Below are 20,789 nucleotides of genomic sequence, written 5' to 3' on the forward strand. Positions count from 1 at the left end.
AATTTCTAAATGAATACATTGTTTTATGTGAATAAGTAGGCAGGGTGATTTTCACATCATTTTAAAGAAAAAACTCTAGGCTACTAGATTCTGTTTAGGAAAGTCTTGTTAAAACATGTTTAGTATGGGTTTTGTGAACTTATATCAGTGACTTAAAATTTTTGCTTTTTTAAAAACCACGCATAAACCGTTTTCTCTCAAAAATACAAACATTTACATACATGTAGCTCATATTATATTTTAGCCCAGTTTGTGCTGAACACAGTGGTATGAGACACTTGCGATTATTATGTTTTAAAGCAACTGAAAAAAGACCAAATGTAAGAGCATGTCAGAACCTCTGACAGTGTCCCAAAATGGTCGGACCCCAGAGGGTTAAATGGGGCGGTCAGGGCTACTTTACAGGGTCCATAGTCAATGAAATAAAACAATAAAGCCCCCCTATAATGGCCTAACAATGCACATGTTTGTCATATTTTATTTAATATTACCCAAATTATTCTCATATAATACTATTTTCACAAAAACATTAGATGCATAAGCTCAGATTAATTAGGCCTAACTGAAGGAAAACAAGTTGACAAAAAGAATGGACCTGTAGTATTGTAATTGTAGAAATTTGTCACAACCCCCGTTTCCATCCTGTACCATCTGCATTTCTGTGCTTACTAAAACCCCATTCACACAGACCTTTGGTAAAATGAGGGACTTACAACATTCACGACGAGAAATGTCATCAAACTGGACTGAAGCAGATATCAGGTAAGTTAGCTTGTCACTTACTGCGTTGAAACTGAGATCATTCAGCTGCATAAAAGAATATCGGGTCACGTGCTCATTTGAGCTATGATAAACGAAAATTCCTGCGCGTCATCCCAACAAGATATATCGTTCAGCTCCTCAAAATACAGGTTTTAAATGCATATAAACAATCACGATGAGAAAAGTCTGAAAACTGTATTAGGGGGCGTGCACACCAACGCTTTTACGCCCGCGGCCGGCACATGTTTTCAATTCATTTCAATGGAAACTCTGCGTTTTTCAAATAAGCCAGCAGCTAGCGGTTTTCTTCCGCGCTGAAAACCGGCAGCCGGCGGTTTTTCCGCGCTCAGCGCTGAACGCAGAGAGTTGAGAAATGTTCAACTTTGGAAGAATAGCTCCCCTCGTCAATGTCAGTTCTCACGCGGCCGTCCAATCACAGTGCAGGTGGGGTGGGACAAGTATCAGAGCAACCAACCGTCTCACAGCTGACGTATCAGAGCTACCAAAGCGCTTAGCTGAAGAAAGCTGGCACTCAGCTGAAAAACAGCTGGCATTCGGCGTCCTCAAGGCGTTTTCAGCGCGTTTAAAAGTTTTGGTGTGTCCAGCCCCTTAAAGCAGAGATCAAGGAGTTTGTCAAATATCCACTCAAAAGCTGAGATCATTCACCAGCATTAGAACAGCGCATAAACAAAAATGCACACGAGTGGTTTCTGGAGAGAGAAATAATACATAAAAACAAACTTCAGATGCTGCGTAGAAGATAGGGCGAGACTTTCAACAGGTCACGTGTCTTTCCGGGACCATCAGATGCCGGGTAATCATGGCAGTGTGAATGAACAAACAATCTAAGGATCCCGGAAAAATCCAGGATCCCTTTTCTGTGTATTTTCCAGAATGTCTGTGTGAAAAGGGCTTAATAGGGATCAAAGACTATTGGCAAAGCTAGTTGAAAGAACAGTGGGGTGATGGCTCTCATCAAACAGAAAGCCCTGAATGCCGCGTTCACACACTGTATGCTCCATCGAGATGCACTGGTGGCTAAACGGTTAGATGATGAGCCTAATCAGGTACTACAGGACATGATACAAGTAGTAAACTTCATTAAAGCAGCCCCTTGAAACACAGGCTGTTTGCTCTTCTGTGTGAAGAAATGGGAGCCCGTTTTGATGGACTGCACTTCACTCAAACGTACGCTGGCTTTCACGGGTAGCAGTTTTGAACTGTTTGTATGAGTTGCGGAGGGAGGTTGCAGAATTTCTCTTGTCTGAAAAACATCAGCTTGCTGACTGTTTTAAAATGCAGCCTGGATTCTAAAACTTGCATATATGGCTGACATTTTTTGTCATCTGAATGTGCTTAACCAAAGCATGCAAGGGCGTGACACATACATAGTGCATGTATGCAAAACAAAGTGCATGCTTTTTCCCTGAAGATTACCCTGTAGTAAAACAAGCTCAAGGAGCGAATAACACAAATGTTCCCACTATTACACCAAGAGCTGCTGTCATCTGGTGGTGAGATGGACACCATTTCTCCACTGATACAATCCCACCTGGAGCACCTCCAGGGATATTTCAAAGACTGTTTCCCTGACCTTGACAGCACCCATCTGATATGGGTAAGAAACCCATTTGCCTATGATGTAGGCTCTTGTCTGGACTTAAAAATCACAGGAGGGGCTGATTGAGAGGACTTCTTCATGGGATTTAAAAATGAAATTTTAGGCTCTTTCCCTCTCTAACTACTGGATGTATGTAAGAAAAGACTTTCCCATCCTAGCTGAGAGTGCTCTGAAATGCCTTCTTCCCTTTGCAACCACTTATTTTTGCGAGTCTGCCTTTTCAACTTTAAAAGTACTTAAAACAAAACACAGAGCACGTCTAAATGTGGAGGGTGACATGCGTGGCCTCCATGTAAGATCTCACCTTGTGTGGAGTATCACTGATCTTGAGAAAGGTGAGGGAACAGCCTAGAACTACACAGGAGGACCTGGTCAATGACCTGAAGAGAACTGGGACCACAGTTCCAAAGGTTACTGTTAGTAAAACAGGGCTACCGTCATGGATTAAAATCCTGCAGGTGCGCATGGTTCAACTGCTCAAGCCAGCACATGTCCAGGCCAATCTGAAGTTTGCCAAAGACCATCTGGATGATCCAGAGAAGGAATGGGAGAGGGTCATGTGGTTAGATGAGACCAAAATAGAACTCTTTGGTATCAACTCCACTCACCGTGTTTGGAGGAAGAAGGATGAGTACAATTCCAAGAACACCATCTCAAACGTGAATCATGGGGGTGGAAACATCATGCTTTGGGGCTGTTTTTCTGCAAAGGGGACAGGATGACTGCATCGTATTGAGTGGAGGATGGATAGGGGCCATGTATCGTGAGTTTTTTGGCAACAAAAAACCCTCCATAAGAGCATTGAAGATGGGTTGTGACTCTGTCTTCCAGCATGAGAATGACCCCAAACACACAGCCAGAGCATCTAAGGAGTGGCTCCGTATGAAGCATTTCAATTTCCTGGAGTGGCTTAGCCAGTCTCCAGACCTGAACCCAATAGAAAATCTACGGAGGGAGCTGAAACTCCCTGTAACAGTCCCAAAAACTGAAGGATCTGGAGAAGACCTGAGGGGTATTGCACAAAGGCAAGATAAAGGATTAAACTGGGATTTTCCAGTTATCCTGGCTGAATTGGCTCGGTTTCATGAAGGGAGGCAATATTAATCTACATTAAGTTACTATGGAGATGTTCTTTTTGCTGCTAGCCTAACAATTAATTCAATTAAAAGAATTTTATTAATCCCAGGGGGAAATTGCTTTCATTTTACAATTATAGAAATGAAAGATAAAAGAAATAAAATAATACATTTAAATATGCCAATCAACCATTTTAAAAATGAATAGATAAGACATAAAAAATGAATATACTATACCAATATAAAAAAGGGTAATTTACTTCAATAGTGCACTGTCTCAGCAGTTACAAAGAGGAGTTATACAGCCGAATGGCCACACGTTTAAAAGATCTTCTAAAACGCTTACTTAGCAGTAATCAGTCTCTGACTAAATGTACTTCTCTGGTTGGCCAGCACCCTAGTGGGTGAAAGGGATTGTCCAGAATTGAACTTAGTTTGACAGTATTCTTCTCTCAGCCACAACATGAACAGAGTCTAGCTCCATACCAAGTACAGATCAGACTATAGCAGACTATACCATTTCAGATTAATCGGCTAGTTCCTCTGTCAATCCTACTAGATATTAATGTGTTTTAGTCACTTCATGGTCCTGCATTAAAAAAGATAATGTCATTCATTGAAGTATGCATGCTGTTATTTTAGTATTATTATGAAGACTGCTGTCAGGGGTTTGATGAATACATTTATTAATGCAGTTGTTGAGATAAAAAATGTCTGATGAAGTTGAAAGGCGGCTTCGAGTATGTACGTAACAAGGTCAATGTGTAGACGAGCATTAAGGCATGAGAAATATCTGACTGAGAGGTACAGATTCTCAGGTGATCTAAAAAAATGTTGGTCTAGCACTGAAATCACTTCTAAAGGATTGCAAGTGACAGGAACAGATTACTCCATAAAGTGTTATTAGCACAGTCACAGTAGAACATTATTTTGTGTTACAGCCTTCCCCTATTATCATTGGATGTAGTGTATTGCACCCACCTCTGTGCCAGATATACAGTATGAGACTTTTTTAATGTTAAAATTAGTACAGACAGTTAATTTCCGAAGACATGATTCCTTTTATTTTTTATCTTTAATGAACTCTACATATCTTCCAGATGTTCTTTTGACCCCCTGAAGGGACCTACCATTTTACTTACCAATTTTCCAGTCCAAACCAGTTTTGTTTGTACATGGTGGCTATTCACCAACAAAACATGGCATTTCCTGTTGCCTCTAGGTGGCGCTATGACTATAACTGAAAATTGTCATGTTGATGTGTTCCGGCCAGGACTCTTATCAAACATGTGAAGCGTGGGTCAGAATTGACATTGTAAGCCTGAATTAGAACGAAAACGCCTAAATTTGTCAGACCACAGACACACCCTCCAACGAAAAGTCAAGATCTCCACAATTTAACATTGCAAAGGACTTTAGATGAGATTGACCAAATATGGTTATGATCTGATAAAATCTCTAGGAGGAGTTTGGTAAAGTACGAAGCCTGGAAATGCCAAAATTTGCACAGAAATCACAGTGAAAATTCAAAATAGCAGGGGTTTTATAGCTTAGCTCCAAGATACTTTTTTGTAGGTCTTGGGTTGATAGATGATCCTACCAAATTTCTTATCTGTACCTTTTTCCTAGCGGGGGGCTGTTTTCTTGAAATTTTGCAGGTGGTGCTATAGAGAAATTTCTACATGCTCACTTCTGAAGCCTATACCACGTGTACATTTTTGTCACTTCTGACGTGTGCTCAGGCCCTAAATATGAACTGTGAACAATGAACTATTATAAATATAATCACGTGAAATGGCTGGAGAGGAACTCCCTACATTAATGCAGTAAGCATTGCTGTAGGCTAAAGCTATACTTCACCTCGTATTATATTTGATTGAAGTTTGCATTTGCTAAAATTTATTTTTGCTTCAAGTTCGCTACTGTTTAGTGCTGTTCACTTGAATGCTTCCTTTTTTAAATCATAAAGACCTTTCTGTTTGGTTTATAACATCAACCTATTAATTATATTATGTTGTAGGGGGGAGCTGGAACAATATAAGACTTTCCCAAAACATTTTTATAGGTTCAGAAAGAGTGTCTGTTCTAATTGCCGGAAAAGGATCCAGGTATGAATTTTTTGTCAATATCGCACACCCCTAGGCTGCATAAATGCACTAAAAGTAAGCTATTATTAGAGTTAGTTATTTTACACTTTTTTGCGCATGCCCAGTTACGTGATTGGTCATGTTTCATGCGTTTATGGTCGTATGTAGTGTGGATGAAGATTCTTTTTAAAATGCCGTTTTTAAACGCAAATGCTCTAATGTAAACAGGGCCTTATTTTTGACAGGGGGCAGCACAAGTCTTACTTTGCTCTCTGTTTCAGAAAAAAACATTCTGGGTTTTGGGATCTTCCACCTTCACTATAAATGGCCGGTTATTTTTGAACAAGAACACCACAAGTGTGACTCTGTGCCATAGTGTACAGAATAAAAGCAATTTAAAACAAACTTCCTAAATCAACATTAAAGTAGACTAGTGTGATCAATACTGCAAATTTTTGTCAGATTTTATTTAATATTGCCAAAATGTTTCCCAGATAGGGTTGCAAAGGGGTGGAAAGTTTCCAAAAATTTTTCAGAAACTTTCTATTGGAATGTAATCTGAGGAATTTTGGAAATACTCCAAATTGGAAACTTAATGGGAATTATTTGGAAATTTAGGGAAATACATATAAACAAAAACATACAAACACATATACACGTAATAACCATTATTATAGTTATTATAATGGTGCTAGCTTACATTTAGATATCTGATATTCTGGCTAGCTAGCTACTGTATAAACGTTTTTAAATTATGTCACCTAAATGTTTTCTCAGTAAGTTTATTTGATTTACACTGGTATAATGTTGTTGCACTAGCTTACACACAGCACAAGGAAGTTTTACAGACATTTATAGGACATTTGTTATAGGGTTTTGAACAAAGCACAAGAGTTAGAACAGAAATTGACAATAGAAATTACATAATGTACTTCACATTTAAAATAACATGGATACATGATATCTAAAATGTGTTTTGTCATTCTGGTTTATCAGTATGAACTATTTACTGTCTTTATTTTAGATATGATGGAAGTGAAAGAGGAGAGTCAAGCTGAAGTGGATGAGAAACATCAGATTGTAAAAATAAACCATAATGTTTCACAGAAAGAAACTCTGAAGACAGAAGACATAAAGTGTGAAAATAGTTTCAGTGAAGATGAACGCCCTGCAGATCACAAGAGGACTCACAGTGAGGAGAAACCTTTAACATGTCAACAGTGTGGAAAGAGTTTCAGAACAAAAGATAACCTTAAAACACACAGGAGGACTCACAGTGAGGAGAAACCTTTCACATGTCAACAGTGTGGAAAGAGTTTCAGAAGAAAAGATAACCTTAAAACACACATGAGTAATCACAGTGAGGAGAAACCTTTCACATGTCAACAGTGTGGAAAGGGTTTCAGAAGAAAAGATAACCTTAAAACACACATGAGTAATCACAGTGAGGAGAAACCTTTCACATGTCAACAGTGTGGAAAGAGTTTCAGAAGAAAAGATAACCTTAAAACACACATGAGTAGTCACAGTGAGGAGAAACCTTTCACATGTCAACAGTGTGGAAAGAGTTTCAGAACAAAAGTTAGCCTTAACTTACATGTAAGGATTCACACCGGAGAAAAAACACACGCATGCCATCACTGTGAAAAGAGTTTTAAAAATGTAGTTGAACTTAACAAACATGTGAGTATTCACACTGGAGAGAAACCACACGTATGCCATCACTGTGAAAAGAGTTTTACAACTTCCGGTGACCGTAACAAACACATGAGGATTCACACTGGAGAGAAACCATACGCATGCCATCACTGTGAAAAGAATTTTACAACTGCCGGTGACCTTAAGAAGCATTTGAGGATTCACACTGGAGAGAAACCTTACACTTGTCAACTATGCAGAAAGAGTTTCACCTTTAACTCAGGCCTTTTCCGGCACATGAAAACTCACAGTGGCGAAAAGACACACGCATGCCATCACTGTGACAAGAGTTTCATAGATAAAGTTAAACTTAAGATACACATGAGAATTCACACTGGAGAGAAACCATTTACATGTCATCTGTGTGGAAAGAGTTTCACAATAAAAATGAACCTTAACGTTCACATGAGGATTCACACTGGAGAGAAACCACATCCGTGCCATCACTGTGAAAAGAGTTTTATAACTGCATGTAACCTTAGAAAACATTTGAGAATTCACACTGGAGAGAAACCTTACACTTGTCATCTGTGTGGAAAGAGTTTTGTTACAAATCCCAACCTTAAAATACACATGAGGATTCACACCGGAGAGAAACCACATCCGTGCCATCAGTGTGGAAGGAGTTTTAGAACAGCAGGTAAACTTAAGACTCACATGAGGTCTCACACTGGAGAAAAACCTTACATATGCTCTCAGTGTGGAAAGAGTTTTTCTTCTGAAAGTAACTTTAAGATTCATGCAAGAATTCACACTGGAGAGAGAGCGTTCACTTGCCATGAGTGTGAAAAATGTTTCAGAAGTAGGAGTAACCTTATAACACACATGAAAATTCACAAAGGAGAGAAACCTCACGTGTGTTTTCAGTGTGGAAAGTGTTTCAGTATGGAGTGTCAACTTAAGAAACACATGATAACTCACAGCGAAAAGAAACCTCACGCATGTCTTCAGTGTGAAAAGAGTTTCATAGATAAACGTGGACTTGAGATTCACATGAAAACTCACACTGGAGAGAAACCTTACATATGTCCTCACTGTGAAAAGAGTTTTACAAGTGAAGGCACTCTTAGATCACACATGACAGTTCACACAGAAGAAAAAACTTTCACATGTCATCACTGTGGAAAGAGTTTTACAGTAAGACGTGCCCTTGATGATCATGTGAGAATTCACACCGGAGAGAAACCATACGTGTGTCAACAGTGTGGAAAGAGTTTCAGGACAAAACCAAACCTTAGTGCACATTTGATCACTCACACTAAAGAGAAACCGTTCACATGCCATGAGTGTGAAAAGAGTTTCAAAACAAAAGCTAACCTTAAAAAACACGCAAGATTTCACAATCAGTAGAAAACATTCATGTGTCAACAGTTCTTGTACTTATTGAAGAGTTTTTTTTTTTCATGTCTTAATAGAAGGGTTGTGAGCAATTATTGTTGATTGTACAGTCACTGGAACAGGATAGCATAAACATGTGACGACTGTCTTATTGGTTAATAAATGTAATTGCGGCTTAATGGTATAAAAGGGGGTAGGTGTTAATAAGCTTAAGCTTCTACCTACCCCTTTTGAGCATCATTTCTATTTTTCTTTATTTCTCTTTTTTTGTCTTTCTTTTTGTCTTTACTTGTATTGTAATGAAATTTGTTATTATGTTGATTTTATGTATTAGATGCTCAAATAAAACTAAATGATGATGATGATGATGATGATGATGGATATGGCACAAAGTTTAGAAATCAGATGAGGTCTTATTAATAAATCTGTCTGGAGGATCCTTACTCAAAGTCTACATGCATACAAAAGCCAAAAATGGCGTATGGCAAAAAAGATTGGGACCGTTTCTCATTTTGTGTTCTTGTGAAACATCATCAATTGCGGCCCAAGTACTGTTCCAATTCCAAGTTCACATCAAGTCAAGTTCACATAACATCTCAGAATGTGTTTTTGATCCACTCATTTTATCGAGAATGCATCAGGAGGTGACTTGTGTGGACTTGCGACAGAAAAATTTCCCAGAATGCATTTCGCGTCAACGTCAGTGGAGCTTAAAGTCTGCACAATATTTGAAATATTACTTTTTTTGTGTCATAAAATGTAGCCGTTTAGTCGAGAATATAGATGAATAAACTTCAAATCCGTGGTCAGTTAGTAAAGATAGCACCTATATTAACATTTTCTCTGAAAATTTTGGATATTTGAGTTCAAGTCGATCCGCGGGCAGTCAGCGCTGTGTACACCACCCAGAGCAACCTCATCTCTGCAAGTCCTTCTGAAATTTGCCGCTGTCTCAGTGCAGCTGCTCTGCCCTTCAGTCTCATCAATTAATTTTTGTTTATTATTCATTTGAAGTCTGTTATTTGATAATTATCATAACATGAGAGTCTATGGGGATAGACTCTCTTTTGTAGCGAGCCAGTTGATGAATTGCAGTTTAAGCTGGGTACACACCAAAAGATAATCGGGCTGAGTTGTGGCCGACCCCCCCCCCCCCCTTCCAACAAACTATCAAATTATGTTTGGAGCGATTTGGTTCGATAATAAGTATCTCTGTCTTATTGGAGTTTAGCATAAGGAAGTTATGTGCAATCCAGTCCCTAATATCGCTAATGCAGTCTGTTGGCTTAGAAAACTGGTGGGTTTTGCTAGATGTGACGAGATGTAATGCTGGATATAATACACAAAGCAGTGAAAACTTATGTTCTGTTTCCTGATAATGTCTCATAGAGGTAACATATATAACGAGAATAGGATAGGACCTAAAACGGAACCCTGTGGTACGTCCTATTTAACCAGGGATTGATATGACTCTTCCTTATTTACATAAACAAAGACTACTGATACCAACATAGTTTTCTAGTCTTTTGAGTAGGATTGTGTGATCTATTGTGTCAAAGGCTGCCCGAAGGTCTAGTAATATAAGGATTAAGATTTCACCACGATTGAATTTTAAAAGGAGGTAATTTGTAACTCTAAGCAGTGCTGTCTCTGTGCTATGGTGGGGCCTGAATTCTGATTGGAACTTTTCATACATACAACCCCAAAACAGAAAAAGTTGGGACACAGTAGAAATTGTGAGTAAAAAAGGAATGGACTAATTTACAAATCTCTTAAACTTATATTTTATTCACAGTAGAATATAGATAACATATCAAATGTTGAAAGTAAGATATTTTGAAATGTCATGCCAAATATTGGCTCATTTTGGATTTCATGAGAGCTACACATTTCAAAAAAAGTTGGGACAGGTAGCAATAAGAGGCCAGAAAATTTAAATGTACATATAAGGAACAGTTGAAAGACCAATTTGCAACTTGTTAGGTCAATTGGCAACATGATTGGGTATAAAAAGAGCCTCTCAGAGTGGCAGTGTCTCTCAGAGGTCAAGATGGGCAGAGAATCACCAATTCCCCAAATGCTGCAGGGAAAAATAGTTTTCTGAGTTTCCCAGAGAAAAATTGCAATGAGATTGAAGTTATCATCATCTACAGTGCATAATGCCATTCAAAGATTCAGAGAATCTGGAACAATCTCTGTGCGTAAGGGTCAAGGCCGGAAAACCATACCGGTTGCCCGTGATCTTCGGGCTTTTAGACGGCACTGCATCACATACAAGAATGCTACTGTAATGGAAATCACAACATGGACTCAGGAATACTCCCAGAAAACATTGTCAGTGAACACAATCCACGAATCAAAATTTGAAGTTCTTTTTGAAAAACTGGGACGCCATTTCATCCGGACTAAAGAGGACAATGACAACCCAAGTTGTTATTAGCGCTCAGTTCAGAAGCCTGCATCTCTGATGTTTTGGGGTTGCATGATTGCGTGTGGCATGGGCAGCTTACACATCTGGACAGGCACCATCAATGCTGAAAGGTTTATCCTAGTTCTAGATACAAATGATCCCATTCAGACGTCGTCTCTTTCAGGGAAGACCTTGCTTGCATTTTCCAACATGACAAATGCCAGACCACATACTGCATCAATTACAACATCAAGACTGCGTAGAAGAAGGATCTGAGTACTGAAATGGCCAGCCTGCAGTCCAGATCTTTCACCCATAGAAAACATTTGGTGCATCATAAAGAGGAAGATGCGACAAAGAAGATCTAAGACCGTTGAGCAACAGAAGCCTGTTTTAGACAAGAATGGGACAACATTCCTATTCCTAAACATTGGTCCTTCTCCAGCTGTTCCTTGTATGTACATTTAACTTTTATGGCTTCTTATTGCTACATGTCCCAACTTTTTTTGGAATGTGTAGCTCTCATCAAATCATAAATGAGCCAATATTTGGCATGACATTTCAAAATATCTCACTTTCAACATTTGATATGTTATCTATATACTACTGTGAATAAAATATAAGTTTATGAGATTTGTAAATTATTCCATTCCTTTTTTACTCACAATTTCTACTGTGTCCCAACTTTTTCTGTTTTGGGGTTGTACCATTATTCACTAAGAATGTGCATAGCTGGCTTGTCACTACTTTTTCTAATACCTTAGAAAGAAAAGGGAGATTTGAGATTGGTCTAAAGCAGGGGTGGGCAACTCCTGGTCCTGAGTGCCAGTGTCCCTGCAGAGTTTAGCTCCAACCCTAATCAAACACAGCTGAAAAATTTAATTGAAGTCTTCAGGACTGTTTGGAAATGACATTCAGGTGTGTTCGATTAAGGTTGAAGCTAAACTCTGCAGGACTGTGGCCCTCGATGCCCATCCCTGGTCTAAAGTTATTAAGATCTCCCTGGTCAAGGTGTGGTTGTTTAATGAGCGGTCTAATAATGCTAGTTTGAAAGCTGTTGGAACGTATCCTAAGTCTAGCGATGAGTTAAAGATATTTAGTACTGGGTCTGACACTACAGGGAATACCTCTTTAAGTAGTTTTGTGGGATTTAGAGAGCTCTACTATTGTATAAGGTTTAAATGACTCAAGATGTTCGTATGGTAATCTAGTATCAAATGTACTATTGGGTAGAGCAGTGGCTGTTTGTGTAGCTTCGATGTTTTCCCTAATAACAGTTATTTTCTTAGTAAAGACGTTCATGAAGTAGTTACTATTGTGTTGGAGTTTGCTACTGGTTTCTGTTTGTTCTTTGTTTCTAGTCAGTTTTGAAACTTTGCTAAACGAGGGTTGTTATGTTTTTCTTTAATAAGCTTGCTGAGATAGGTAGAGACAAGGCAAGCATTAGCCAGCACTTTAAGTTTGCATCTAATGTCATGACGCTCTGGCTCCCAGTATACATTCGACTATGGTGGCTGGTGTCTCAATCTTCATGTTGTTGAGAATAGAATCACCAATTATCAGGGCACTTTTAACAGACATATCAGCAGGTGTATTGCTGAGGGAGGAGAATCTGTTTATAAATTACTACAGGAGCGTGAGCTGGTGGGCCCCGGGTACGACTATGCCGCCTGACAGTCACCCAGTTAGTCTGCCGCCTTGACTCTGATGTCAGAACCGAGCCATGTGTATTACACTTAACACTAGAGGCACCCCAAACAGTGTTTGTAACATTAACATTAGCGGTCTTACTGTCCTCAACTAGCGTTCGGATGCGCACTTCTAGTTCTGCAACCTTCTCAGTCAGCCTTACTACTTCAATACACTTAGTGAATGTAAACCCCTCTGTGCTAACGGCAGAAGCTAAACTGTACATGTGGCAAGTAGTGCAGGTTACTATAAAAAGCGGAGTCTTACTGCTTTCATGCTGGGCGATGGGGTCTCCGTTCATCCGAATGCGGTCCGTAAGGCAGATTTACAGTAAGCAGACATAAGCAAATGCTAACTTGAGCCGGCACCGTTTGTTGATGCTAGTGGGCTATATGCTAACACTGGGTGTTTACTAGTGATAAATCGTTTCGCTTAGTAATACTGTTTAATAATCGTCACGGTAAAGTATTCCTTTGATAAACTAATACGTTATATTATATAGATGGGAACAAGATAGTAAGAAAATAAAATTTAGATGATGAACTCGACAGAGCTCCAATGCATGCAGCAGCGTTGCGTCTCTCTTTTGCGTCTCTCTTTTGCGTCTCTCTATTGCGTCGCTCTTCACTTACTTGTCTCCACAACACATGCACATTTAGGCTTTCTGCCTTTGTGACAACCAGAGATGTAAAAAAAGCAGTCCAGTGTATTTAATGACATTTCTTTATGCCTGTTGTTTGCCATCTTTGTTTACTGTAAAGTCACGTTTGGACCCGAGAAACATTGCAAGATTTTGCTAGATTTCCTGTGTTCACAGTCGAGCGTCTGCCGTCTGTTTGAAAATCTGTCCGTGTGTGGTGTGCTGTCTTTGACACATCATTGCACACCACACACTATAGGAACAAAACGGTTAAATCTAGGACATTTTTATCCTCATGCTTGTGGTCTATCACATTTTTTTTAAATGTTATGATGTAAAATATCTTTTGGTGTGTACCCAGCATTAAAAAATTTCCGTATTGCCCCTTAAAATGCTTGTGTTGCCTGAACCACATTCAAGCAAGGTTTTTGCATTTTATATATTTCTTTTTTTTTCACAAAAATAAATTAAAGGGGACATTTCACAAGAGATTAAGATGTTAAATAAATCTTTGGTGTCCCCAGAATGCTTATGTAAAGTTCTAGCTCATAATACCATATAAATATTTTATTATAGCATGTGTAGGATTGAAATAGGAATTTAGTTGTAGAATTTGTAGGAATTTAGTACTCCGTCACAACTTTTCACCCCTATTTCCATCCTGTACCATCTGCATTCCTGTGCTTACTGATAGTGATCAAAGAGTATTGGCAGAGCTCTTTATTCAGCACATTGGGGGTTAAAGGTGGTCTTCTGATTGGTCAGTTTGAATGTATGATGTTAGGTTTAGTCAAATGGTCAAGGCAAGGGCATAAAAGAATATGTTTGGTGGGTCTGCTCTCTCTTTTATTCCTCTTCTTCTTCTTCGGGTTGGTCTCCATGAGCTCTGGGGTTCAGGCCATTAGGCCTAGATTTCAGTTCTCAATGGTGATTCTCTGTTTTCTAAACTTTATTTATATCTCTGTTCTCTATACTATCAGGTAATGTCTCACATACATTGGAAACAGTTAATTGTACATGTATTGGACATCACAAGGGCAGACGCATTTCAGTTACTTATCTTTTCACATGCATGGAGAGAATGGTTTACCAAAACTACGTAGTACTTCCCTTTCTGCGATCTTTGTGCATGTCCACTTCCGGTGGATCGTGATGCCAGTTCTGTTTGTCCAGATTGAACAGAAAATTTGTTGAGAAAGGTACGTAAAGGAACGATGGTGTTGTAGAATTGTAGTTTAGTAAAAGTACAGATAATTTGTTGCAAAATGTAACAAAGTAAAAGTCAAAAGTATGCACTATAGATTCTACTTACTTAAAGTACAAATACGTGGAAAATTTACTTAAATACAGTAACAAAGTATTTGCACTTCGTTAACTTACATTCCACCACTGCCTAACAGGATTTTAGATACCTAACCTAACTGTGCCAGAAGTGGACATGCACAAAGTTGACAAGTCCCGCCAAAGAAACCCGGAAGCGTGATAATCCCCTATTCGAAAGCATTATGTTTGCATAACAAGCAGTCTGATCTCACTGTATTTTGATGTCATACGTGCAAGCGATGCATGCAGTTGAACATGCTTATTGACACGCGTCTTGATACAATGGGTATGGTTTTCTAACAAAGTTAGCGTCCAGAGCAAAAAAAAAAAGAAAACCGCATGCCTGCATGATCGTATCACTGTATTATTTACTGCCATGTGAGCCAAAAGCTTGCCAGGCCGCATGATGCTCACGTGCCGCGCAAAGAGTAAGATAATTAATAGTTTTAAACAATTATGCTGCAAGAGTTTTTTTAAGTACACTTAACTTCCCTGTTAGGCATCTCTGTAACTTTTTTCAAATTCACAGTTTATTTCCATTAAAGGTAGTGTAACAGATTTGATTCTGAAACATTTTTAGTTATGCTGGTTAAAAGTCTCCTCACATCCTGATAGCAATCACTGTGTTAAGTTGTTTAAATGTATTTGTAGAAATTTCTGTCATCTATGAAAGGCGTAGGACCAAAAAATGTTCAACCAACCATAGATTTTGGTCCAAACGGACGTTTCCTTTTTTGTCCCTCATACGTAAGCGCAATTTGAATTCCCACCGCGCAGCGAGTCCACGCAGACACCATACGTCATCGGCGCGTTCATGTGCGCTCACCTCCTGTCTGTAAACAGCGAGAACAGCAAACTTTTCTGCTGAAATGACAACCTACAATGGAGCCACAAAACTAAAGGCATCTTTTATAACAACAGCAGCAAAAACTGCCTGGATCAGCAAGAGCAAAAACCCAAATTAACATCGGTAACTTTACTGCTTTACCACGAGATGCAAACAGCTGCAGGAGGCAAAGGGTCATGTCACTGTTTATTTTGGTAAGGTAGGTACGCGATATGTTTGTATTGAGATGGATTCAGATATTCTACTTTGATGAAACATTGTGTTGCTTATGAAATTTGTGTTCGTTTACGGATTAGCGTAACGATATAGTTACTACGTCTACACAACCGAACGTGTGCTTAAACTAATTCTGATGTAAACCAGTTGTTTATGTTGGTTATTTTGGAAGTGTTATTGGCGATTTGACTTGAGGGTGGGATCGGGATTTCATTGCTAGGAGGCTACCGTTAGCATTTTTCAAAATGTGTTACCCTACCAAAGTCACGCCTCTTTCAAAACACATGAACATGCACAGATCAGACGGTCACGTCTCATGTCTCATTCACCAGTGAGAAAACTTTGCAGTACCTTTAATTCTCATAATCTCATATATTCCTGTTAATTCCCATGGGAAGTTGCCAGCCTTGAAAATTCCTGGAATTTTGCAACTCTATTCACAGATAATGCTATTTTCACTACGATATTGAGGTGCATGAGCTCAGATTAATTAGGCCGATGATTAATTACTTAAAAAAAAAATACAAAACCAGTCCTAACAAAAGTTAACAAAAAGATAGAATCCAATGTTTAGTGATATTGGAAACACCAGAAGTGTTATAGTGTTTTGAACACAGCACAAGAGTTAAACTACAAGAGCAGAAATTGACAATAGAAATGACATAATGTACTTCACATTAAAAATAACATGAATACATGACAATCTCAAATGTGTTTTGACATTCTGGTTTATCAATCTGAACTATTTACTGTCTTTATTTTAGATATGATGGAAGTGAAAGAGGAGAGTCAAGCTGAAGTGGATGAGAAACATCAGATTGTAAAAATAAACCATAATGTTTCACAGAAAGAAACTCTGAAGACAGAAGAAATAAAGTGTGAAAAGAGTTTCAGTGAAGATGAATGCCCTGAAGATCACAAGAGTACTTACAGTGAAGAGAAACCTTTCACATGTCAACAGTGTGGAAAGAGTTTCAGAACAAAAGTTAACCTTAAAGCACACATGAGGATTCACACTGGAGATAAACCACATGCATGCCATCACTGTGAAAAGAGTTGTACAACTGCAAGTGTTCTTAAGAGACATTTGAGAATTCACACCAGAAAGAAACCTTACACTTGTCAACAATGTGGAAAGAGTTTCAAAGTTGAATCTAGCCTTAAGATACACACAAGAATTCACACTGGAGAGAAACCTTACACGTGCCAACTATGCAGAAAGAGTTTCACCTTTCAATCAGGCCTTATATTGCACATGAAAACTCACAGTGGGGAAAAGCCACACGCATGCCAGCATTGTGACAAGAGTTTCACAACTGCAAGTACACTTAAGATACATTTGAGAATTCACACTGGAGAGAAACCTTACACGTGTCAACAGTGTGGAAAGCGTTTTTCATTTATATCCAGCCTTAAGATACATGCAAGAATTCACACTGGAGAGAAACCGTTCACATGCCATGAGTGTAAAAAATTTTTCAGAAATAAAAGTAACCTTGCAACACACATGAAAATTCACAATGGAGAGAAACCTCACGTATGTCTTCAGTGTGGAAAGAGTTTCAGTATGGAGCATCACCTTAAGAGACACATGATGATTCACAGTGAAAAGAAACCTCACGCATGTCTTCAGTGTGAAAAGACTTTCAGAGATAAAACGAGACTTGAGATTCACATGAGAAATCACACTGGAGAGAAACCTTACATATGCTCTCAGTGTGAAAAGGGTTTTACAAGTGAAGTCGGCTTTAAGAGACACATGACAGTTCACACTGGAGAAAAGCCGTTTGCATGTCAACAGTGTGGAAAGAGTTTTAGAATGAAATTTGACCTGAATGCACACTTGAGAATTCACACTGGAGAGAAACCATACGTGTGTCAACAGTGTGGAAAAGGTTTCAAGACAAAAACAAACCTTAATGCACATTTGAGCACTCACACTAAAGCGAAACCGTTCACATGCCATGAGTGTGAAAAGAGTTTCAAAACAAAAGCTACCCTTAAAAAACATGCAAAATTTCACACTCAATAGAAATCATTCATGTGCAGGGCCGGAGTGCGACTCATTTTCAGCCCTGGAGTTTTATGCCTTAGACCGGCCCAATTTAGTTCACGACTGACTATAATATCAGTGACTATATAACTGTAATATCTATAATATCAGTGATTAACATAACTGACTGATATAATATCTTTACATGCTCAGTAGTATACAGTATAAGTCTGCAATGGTGCACCGTTCTCTGCAGCCTTGCAATTCATTGTATTTTTCAAATATATCATTTCCAGTTCAATGCAAATACGATTTTTGCCATAATCGTGTGGCCCCATAGTTTATAAACTTATTCAAAAACTAGAAATGTAGAAATTAATACATAACTAAATACATAGAAAAAAAGAGAGAAAAAGAAAAAAGTAGAGAACAACACATGAGGGATGTAATACATTTTAGTGCCACAGCAAAAATAATTTGTAATAAATATATTTTAGCTCTACCCTCAAAGCCCTCTGGGCGCACACCCAGATGGGCAATTCTAGGGTCTTCTGGGATTTCAAAATGGAAGATTTCATTAAGGGCATCAAATATATCTTTCAAGTAATTTCTTAATTTTGGACATGACCATAAAATATGGGTTTGGTTGCCAACATGCTGGCCACAGTTTCTCCAGCACTTGTCTGAGCACGAAGGATTCCATTTTTAAATTGTCTGTGGAGTTCGGAAAAATCTGGTTATTATCTTCCATTTGAATTCCCTCCAATTATTAGAGTTGGTCACAAGGTGTACCTCACTGCAAACTTTCTCCCAAGTTTCCAGAGGAACTGTTTATATGTATATTCTCCTTTATATGTAATGTATTATTTGGGTTCTTCAATAGAAATAATAAATATACTCCAGAAATTCTTTTTTTGATTGCATGTCCATTTTGTATTTCTTTGAAAAGCAATTCTACTGGAGAGGGTTTTTTCATGATTTTGTTGTAAGGATAATTGTAAGTATCTAAAAAATTCAGACCTTGGGAGTGTAAATTCTTTTCTAATCTGGTCAAATGATTTAGGTGTCATTGTGAAATAATTGGTGAAGATAATTAAGTCCATATTGAGACCACTTTTTGAAACCCACATCTGTCGAGATGGTGGGAAGTTATTGAGATATCCAATACTTGCTGCTGATGAAATTTTATTGGACAGACTACATGAGGTTTGACCAAATTATGTTGATTTTTAAAAGTCATATAAGCATCCCGCAATCAAATGTGCTGCTACATCATGCACATTTTTGCAAACCTCCATTTACCTGAATAAAAACAATTTTTACTTTGAAATTGATGCGCTGTCTTTTTGATATGACAGTACACTGCAAAAAAATATTTTTTAAGGAAACTTTTTTTTGTATTTTTGCCTTGTTTTCAGTAAAAATATCTAAAAATTCTTAAATTGAGATGCTTTTTCTTCATGAGCAAAACGACCCAAGAAAATAAGTCTAGTTTTTAGACCAAAAATATCAAATGTATTTGTGCATAAAACAAGCAAAAAATTAAATTCAATTCAATTTTATTTATATAGCGCTTTTCACAATTGGTGATTGTTTCAAAGCAGCTTTACATTAATAGAAGCAGTGGAAAGCACAGAAAAACGACAGATAGCACAAGCAGCTAAATTTGCTGCGGCTATGAATCAACATTATAAGCGTGCGTATTGCTAATGTAACGTAAAGGGGAAGGTGCTAAGTTAAGCCCAAGAGCTCAGCCTGGGAAGTAAAAAAAAGTCATAAGAGGGAAAAACCCTTGGGAGATATATTTATATATACATTGAAACGATTAAGGAGATTAGGCGGAGGTTAAGCGGGTTCTGCCGGTGGTCGTTGGTCATGCATCAGCTGGGCATCACGTTGAAGGTCTGCCGGTGGGTCAGAGATGTGCCGACTTTCACATTTACCGGAACTGGGTCTGTTTGTCTCATTGTCCTCAGAGAGAAGGACGAGACATAAAGAAAGAAAAACAAAACCCAATTAGCGTAGGGGCCATTCATATGTATACACATGTACATATACACAAACATATACACAAACATATATCTATATATCTATATATATCTATATATATATATATATATATATATATATATATATATATATATATATAGATAGATATATATAGATATATATATGTACACACATACACACACATGTACATATACGTATTGAAGATACAACGTCATCCTAGTGAAAGACTCTGCACAGTTTGGTTTAGGGAGAACGAGAAAAATGCACGGGACGGCGAATGTTTTGGAAATGGGTGCAGTGACACCCTTTTAAGGACTGAAGTCCCGCCCCCGACTAGTGGGCTTAACACCACACATCTATACCCATCGTGCTTTATTGAAATCCGGACGAGCAAGGGAGTAAAGGGGAGACGGGGACGTGACTGCGCCAGCCATCTCCCTGATGCCTGTCTGGGCTTCACAGTACTCCCCTACTCGACTCAGAAACCTCAGGAGAAGGGCCGAGCAAGTGATAACATAATGCCATACATAACTTTCAATCACTCCTCTGCGCTTGGCAATTAATGGCCCGATTCGGGGTTTTATTGGTGTAGTTTTGAAGTTTTGGCCTTGTATTGTGGTTTGTATGTGCACAGAGTAGCGTTTCTTTTCCTTATATGTAGCCTTTTCTATTTTATACGTGACATTTGTTTTTGAAAGTTTATGCCCGGCTCATGGTTTGCTGCACATATGTAAATGAGTAAGGAGAGTTTAAACATTTTTCTTAAGAATATTAATAGCATTTACCATGCTTTGAAGTGTTGACGAAAATGAGGATTTAGTTTATTTATTTATTAGGTTGTTCAAGCTATCTATTGTGAGATGAGTACCATATTAATAAAACAATTATGTGAATGCCTTGTTAAAGAGAAAAGTTTTAAGTCTAGATTTAAAGGTATCTATTGTGTCTGATTCTCGGACAACGGTTGGCAAATCATTCCAGAGCTTAGGGGCTAAGTAGGAAAAGGATCTTCCACCTTTAGACACTTTTGATATTTTAGGGATAACTAAGAGACCAGAATTTTGTGAACGCAGTGCACG

The 20,789-nt window shown here is 38.3% G+C and overlaps 2 protein-coding genes across 4 annotated transcripts in view; both read left to right on the top strand.

Moving 5' to 3' along the window:
- The window catches only part of LOC129422198 (uncharacterized), a 261,102-nt gene that overhangs the window by 166,849 nt on the left and 73,464 nt on the right, over window positions 1-20,789 (top strand). The window lies entirely within an intron of this gene.
- On the top strand, window positions 1,728-19,405 carry LOC129422174 (uncharacterized). Its single transcript, XM_073857929.1, has 5 exons — window positions 1,728-1,829; window positions 2,719-3,042; window positions 3,215-3,395; window positions 6,571-8,592; window positions 16,472-19,405. The coding sequence occupies exons 1-5, from the start codon at window positions 1,728-1,730 to the stop codon at window positions 17,737-17,739; spliced, it is 3,897 nt and encodes a 1,298-aa protein (XP_073714030.1). The 3' UTR covers window positions 17,740-19,405.

This window comes from Misgurnus anguillicaudatus, chromosome 19, assembly GCF_027580225.2.
Source record: "Misgurnus anguillicaudatus chromosome 19, ASM2758022v2, whole genome shotgun sequence".
Taxonomy (NCBI): domain Eukaryota; kingdom Metazoa; phylum Chordata; class Actinopteri; order Cypriniformes; family Cobitidae; genus Misgurnus; species Misgurnus anguillicaudatus.

Bases quoted from the DNA above. Each gene is read 5' to 3' on its own strand.
- LOC129422174 (XM_073857929.1), top strand. From the start codon at position 1,728: ATGGCTCTCATCAAACAGAAAGCCCTGAATGCCGCGTTCACACACTGT. The intron at 3,043-3,214 runs GTGAATCATGGG...TCTGTCTTCCAG, and splicing joins CCAAGAACACCATCTCAAAC to CATGAGAATGACCCCAAACA. The intron at 3,396-6,570 runs GTATTGCACAAA...TCTTTATTTTAG, and splicing joins ATCTGGAGAAGACCTGAGGG to ATATGATGGAAGTGAAAGAG.